The sequence below is a fragment of the Mus caroli genome, chromosome 12 (genome assembly GCF_900094665.2).
Source record: "Mus caroli chromosome 12, CAROLI_EIJ_v1.1, whole genome shotgun sequence".
Classification (NCBI taxonomy): Eukaryota; Metazoa; Chordata; class Mammalia; order Rodentia; family Muridae; genus Mus; species Mus caroli.
Genome location: NC_034581.1, coordinates 102,800,210 through 102,806,679, shown reverse-complemented (window position 1 = coordinate 102,806,679; position 6,470 = coordinate 102,800,210). Strand labels below are relative to the sequence as shown.

Here is a 6,470-nt window from a genome sequence, read left to right as displayed (position 1 = left end):
GCTGCACAGGACCAGGAGGGCAGGGGCTGATGCTGGGGGGGGGGGGAGGGAATGGGCTGATGCTGCAAAAGGACCAGGTGGGGGGAGGGGCTGATGCTGCACAGGACCAGGAAGGCAGGGACTGATGCTGCACAGGACCAGGGGGACAGGGGCTGATGCACAGGTCCAGGGGGGAGGGGCTGATGCTGCACAGGACCAGGAAGGCAGGGACTGATGCTGCACAGGTCCAGGGGGTCAGGGGCTGATGCTGCACAGGTCCAGGGGGTCAGGGGCTGATGCTGCACAGGACCAGGGGGCCAGGGACTGATGCTGCACAGGACCAGGAGGGTAGGGGCTGATGCTACACAGGACCAGCGGGGGAGGGGCTGATGCTGCACAGGACCAGGAGGGCAGGGACTGATGCTGCACAGGACCAGGGGGGCAGGGGCTGAGGCTGCACAGGACCAGGGGGGCAGGGGCTGAGGCTGCACAGGACCAGGGGGGCAGGGGCTGAGGCTGCACAGGACCAGGGGGGCAGGGACTGAGGCTGCACAGGACCAGGGGGGCAGGAACTGATGCTGTACAGGACCAGGGGGCCAGGGGCTGAGGCTGCACAGGACCAGGAGTGCAGGGGCTAATGAAGCTTACGGCAGAGACAGAGGAATAAAGCAGCAGAAAGTGTTTGTGTAGGTTCAGAATGTGGGGCTTGAGTCTTCAGCTATGCATGGATCAATGCCATAGGATGCTGAACTTAAAGCAGAGAAGGCATATTGGGGGAGGGCCTCCTGCAGAGAAGGAGGATGGAGGCCAGGGTGGGGCGCAGCAGCTGCCCCTTGCAGGCAAAGGGCTCCTTGCTCCCAAGCTGGCACAGCCCTAGAGCACCGAAGGAACTGACGCTGTTACATAGATTTCCTATCAACCACAGTTTTATGAGTCCGGGCTTTGAACGCCAGGGCCTCTCATTTGTGCTAGAAGATGTTCCAGAACTTTCATTTAGTTGTTTTCTATTTAACCACCAATCCAGTTTAAATCCAAATCTCTGGATTTATGTATTGTTCAGTTCACCTACTAAGGAACCTGGGCCTCCTCACACTGCTCTCCCCTCAACACACCTGGAAGTCACAGGTAGACTCTGGTGGAAGAGATGGAGAGAATGACAACACAGGACAGACAGACTCAGGGTTGTTTTTGTCTGGTTTTGTCAACCTAACACAAGCTAGGGTCATCTGAGAAGAAGGAACCTCAATTGAGAAAATGTTTCCAACAAGGTGGCCTATAGGCAGGCACTCTGTTTGTGGGGCATTTTCCTGATTAGTGATTGATACAGGAGGACCCATCCCACTGTGGGCAGTGCCATCCCTATGCAGGTGGTTCTGGGTTGTATAAGAAAGCAGACTGAGTGGGCCATGGGGAGCAAGCCAGTAAGCAGCTCCCTCCATGGCCTCTGCATCAGTTCTCATTTCCAGGTCCCTGCTTCCAAGTTCCTGCCTTGATTTCCCCAGATGATGAACTGTAGCCTGCAAAGTGAAGTAAACCCCTTTCTCCCCAAATTCCCTTTAGCCATGGTGTTTTATAGCAACAGTAGAAGCAAACTAAGACAGATGGCCCTTAAAACATTGTCCTAAGTGAAAGAAGGCAGACACAAAGGGCTCCAGGTTGTAAGCTTCCTTTCATATGAAGTATCTAGTACAGACCACCCATGGAGACAGATGCAGACCAGTGCTAGGGATGCCTGGGCAGGCAGACAGGGCGTTCTTGACAATGGATACAGGATTTCTTCTTGGGGGTGAAAGAAACGTTCTAGAGTTACTGCTGATGGTTATGCAACTCTGTAGCTCAGCTAAACACTTTCAAAGGGTAGGTTTTAAAAGTATGCACATTATATCCTTTTCTTTCACCCTTTTATCCTTCCTTCCTTCCTTCCTTCCTTCCTTCCTTCCTTCCTTCCTTCCTTCCTTCCTTCCAGAGAGAGTGAGTAGAGTGCAGTCCTGCCTTCTCCAATCAGGTCTGAAAGGTCCAAAGCCCATAGGTTTAGAAGACATTGTCAGAACAACAGATGCTTGCTCGTTTCTAAACTGTGGATGGATGGCTTGGAGACAGAACCTAGATATTCCACCATCCAACTTGGAATTTGTGCATGTGCCAGATTCTGCTGGGAAAGACATCAAGGCTACCACAGTGACTGAGACAGACACTTAACAAGAGGTGGCACAGTGACTTAAGGGGCTATAGGTCCAACAGAAGGGCCCCTTCCCTAAGGAGTTAGCATAGCCTTAAGCCAAGTCATGCAGTCCTGGAGAAGGCCTGTTTAGGAGGAGTGAAAATTGTAAGTGCTAAACAAGGCAAGGGGGGGGGGGGGTCCAAGGGAGACCCCCAAGGTTAAAAGGAGGGCAGAGACACAAGGGAGAGAAGAGTGGCCTCCCCGTGTCTCCGGCTACAGGGGTCACTCGGGTCCACAAACAGGAATTCAGGCTGCTGTACTGGAGATGATACCTTCCAGAATGTTCATATCCAGAGGTCTTTAAGAAATGTGTCTAATACCTTTACTTATTTATTTATTCATTCAACAGATATTTATTTATTGAGAAATTAAGTGGCAACATGCCAAGCCCTGGTGGTATGATGCAAGCAAACCCAACATCTCTGCCCTATTTGGGCTCACATTTTAGCATGGGGCAGTCAACAGGTGGAAAAAAGGTGACTCCAGGGGTAGTCTTAAAATTACCCAGGGCGGGGCAGCCTTTACATAGAGTGATTGGGACAGCCTGTTTGATATGAGAACAAGAAAATACCACTCACAGGCCAGAGAAGGTGAATGGGGAGAACCAATGGAGAGATGTAGGAGACAGACAGGCTTGGGGCAATCGTAGTATGCAAAGTGGGCAAGAGGGGACAGGTACTAAGTTACCTGTGAACTTAGTAGTAGCTTGCTAGCTGTGTGGTATGGTTCATGTGAAACTGGATTTTTCAACTCTGAAGTGATGGGAAGCCCTTGGGACACTTTCATAACACATCTACTCTAGGCTTCAAAAAGCTCTTGCCAGGCATAGTGGCACAAGCCTTTAATCCCAGCACTCGGGAGGCAGAGACAGGCAGATCTCTCTGTGAGTTTGAGGTCAGCCTGGTTTATAGTGAGTTCCAGAACATCCAGGGCTTTGAAGAGAGACCCTGTCTCCAAAAAAGAAGGGGGGGGGGAGGAAAGAAAGAAAAGGAATAAGAAAGAAAAGAAAAAGAAAGGTTAGCTTTTGATGGGAGCCATTGGTAAAGTGGCCAAAATGGAATGGAAATACTAAGGACAAATGGAATGTCCCAGGACAGAAACACAGACACAGAGAAACGTGACGGGAGTACAGTGTTCTGTATTTGAACAGGTTGGCCCTGTCCGAGTCCTAAAGTTAGCAGCGTCCACTTCGAAAGCAGGCTAACCTGGGTTTAAATCTAGGCTTACCAACTGTGTGACCTTGGCAGGTGACTTCCCCGCGTGCGCCTCAGTCTGCAGGTCTGAACGATGGGGTAACAGCAGCGCTTACCTGACAGGACTGTAGCTGCCGACACATTTGTGCGGCCCAGCCAAGCGCGGTGGGCGCCCAGCAGCTGCTGCGGCTGTGAGTAATTTGTTACTAAGAATAGTTAGCGCCCCTCTCCGGGCCTGCGTCTCCGGGCTGGCCGTGCGTACAAGACGAGGCTGGACCCCCGTCCTGGGCGCTGGCTCGGACGCGGTCCCCAGACCCCGCGATCGAGCGCCCCAGCCAGGCCCCCGCCCCCACCCCCCCGCTCACCTGGGCCGCGGCGGCCCGGGGATGTGCTCATAGCGGCTGCGAGCGCGATGCACGAAGGTGCAGCAGAGGCCGAAGGCGAGCAGGACGGCGCTGCCGAGCAGCAGCAGCCCGGGGCTCATGGCTCGTGGTCGGCGCCGGTGCAGAGGGGGCCGGAGGCTGCGACCGACTAGCTGTCAGCGCTGCGCGCCGCCTCGGCCCCAGGCCCCGCGCTCACCAGCACCGCCCCCGCCGCTCGGCTCCGCCCCCGCTGGCTCGACCCCGCCCCGGGCACGCGGACCCGCCAACCACGTCTCCGCCTCCAGCCCTAGCTCTCAGGACCCGCCCCCGCACAGCCACGCCCTCTCTGAGGCCCAGCCCCAGCCGCCACGTTGTTCCCGCCCAGAGCGATAAGTATTCACCAATCACAACCTGGCTTTTGGCTCAGACTTTGAGGCCACGCCCCTTCTACCCTCTCTTGCGCTCAGACTCCGCCCCGAAGTCGCCCCGCCCAGAACGCGTTGTCCTGGCAACCTCGCTTCCTGGGCGCAAGCTGCCCAGCGGCGGCGCAAATCCTGTCCGCTGGCTCCACCCCTTTGGCCTCGCCAACTGTCTATCCGCGTGCAGTGCCAGGCCTCTTCCTTTCTCGTGCAAACCTTCTGAAAACCTTTTCCCAGCCCTCCAATCCCCGTCTTGCGCTGACTGTTCTCAAACATCTCCCTGAAACCTTAGCGCCCCAAAGTTAGTCAATCCCAAATGTCCTCGCGCTGCGCCTTCATTGCAGGTCGGTGCAAGCCATGCGCCCGCTGTGTGCCAGCGTCCACCCGGAGGCGGAGGACAAGATCCTAGCAGGATGCAGGAGTCCCTGGGCCCGGGAAAACCATAAATCCTGAGTATGGGTGATGGTCCATAGGAATGTGCTGGGCTGTGCTCCGCCTTCTCACCCGGTGGAAGCGCAAAGTGCGCCTCACTTCCGAGTTTCAGTTCCCGTGGGGGACGCTCAGATAGGCCTGCAGTGGATGGGAGGGCCAGATGTGCGCACTCCTTGACTAGATAAAGAGCCTTGGGATTGGGGAGTGGGGGTTCTGAAGACCGCGAGAGAAGGTCGATTTCTGACTACTCCGAGACCTTGGTTAGGTCCTGGAGGGGTCTGAAGACAGAAAAACAGGAAAAAAGTGTGGACCGTGTGCCTACATTTCCGGGTATACAGAACCAGCCCCCGGGAGGGACATATCAGGGATCCGTGCGGCAGGTGACGGGGAGAGCTTTAGGAGCTGTGCTTGATTTCGGTCTGGAGAGGCCACCTCAGCCTGAGCAAGACGGGAAGCCAAACATCCAACCCGGGACTGGCCTCTCAGTGGCATTAGGGGGGATGTGGCTTGCCACCGCGCCCCCGTGTGGTAGCGAGCGGAAGTCGGATGTGCGCAAGAGGGACCTCCCGTGGCCCTGCTTTGAGGCAGAGGAAGGTCAGCCAATTTAGTTTAGCCATTTGTGAAAGCTCCTGAATTGAGAGGAGATGAAGGCGTGAGACTGCGAGGAGGGTGTAGACTTCTTGCGTGCTTTTAGGCGAGTTAAAGAGAGTAGACAGAAAAGGCCGTGGGGCATCGTGGTGCTCACAGGAGAAAGAATCAAAAGTTCGAGGCTAGGTGGATGTGGAGATACACACAGTGAATCTCAGCACTGGGGAGGCAGACCAGGCCAAGACTATACAGAAACCCTGTCTCAAAAATAAAATATTTTAGGCCTTCAGAGTTCAAGGCTAGTCTGAACAACTTAAGACCCTGTCCTAATTTTTTTCTTTTTTCTTTTTTTTTTTTTTTTTAAGGGTTAGCAATCTGGCTTAGTGGTAAGGTGCTTGTTTGTAAATACACAATACAAGGTCCTGGGTTCAATCTGCAATACTGGGAGGGTGGTGTGCAGAGCAGAGAAGCATGGCATGGTCACTTTAGGAGGGTGTTATGAACCCTCATCCTGAGCTTAGCAGACATCCTAAGCTGTGAGCTGTGTGGACTTAACTTTGTGTCAGGACTCAGAACAGAGACTCCCTAGAGGCAAGGCCAGATTCCGATGGACTCTGAGCACAGTCTGAGATGCTCCACACAGGACAGACTAAGGAAAGGGAAAGATAAGAATATTCTCTGGAGGGGGGAGTGTATTGGGGACTTTTTGGATAGCATTGGAAATGTAATTGAGGAAAATACCTAATAAAAAAATTAAAAAAAAAAGAAATGGTTTGAATATACTGGATACCATTAACATATATGCTGATAAAAAAAATAAATAAATAAATGAACTTGGTACCGGAAAAAAAAAAAAAAGAATATTCTCTGACACATCAGGCAACACTAGTGACCTCTGGCTTGGCAGGGTCCCTCACCCCACCCTTTCTGCCCTTCTTCCTGGCTGGAGTGTGTCAGTGGCATCCTGTCCCAGACCCCACATCCACTCTGTTTGTGTTTCCATGCCCATGGCGCTCTTAACTAACTCTCCTGCAGTTAGCTGTGGGACACAAGCTGCTGCTCATGCAGACCCTAGGTCCCAGGACTGACTGACTTTCACTGAGCAGGTGACGGATGACCTGCCACTTGGCTCTTCCCTGAAGTCTCCACTGGTACCAGCCAATAGGGCAGCCACAGGTAACATGTCATTAAGACTTGAAAGAGGCATAGTCCAACTTGGGATAAGCATTGTGTAAAATATATACCAGATTTCAGAAATGTAATAGCTAGAATATGT

At 53.4% G+C, this 6,470-nt stretch overlaps 1 protein-coding gene across 1 annotated transcript in view; it reads right to left on the bottom strand.

The window, feature by feature from the left end:
- LOC110306885 (cholesterol 24-hydroxylase) overlaps nucleotides 1-4,007 on the bottom strand; it is a 27,516-nt gene extending 23,509 nt beyond the window's left edge. The window contains exon 1 of the mRNA XM_021179032.2: nucleotides 3,759-4,007. Within this exon, the coding sequence (XP_021034691.1) occupies nucleotides 3,759-3,877 (119 nt within the window). The 5' untranslated portion in view covers nucleotides 3,878-4,007. The remainder of the gene's footprint in view (nucleotides 1-3,758) is intronic.
- Between the last annotated feature and the right edge of the window lie 2,463 nt (nucleotides 4,008-6,470).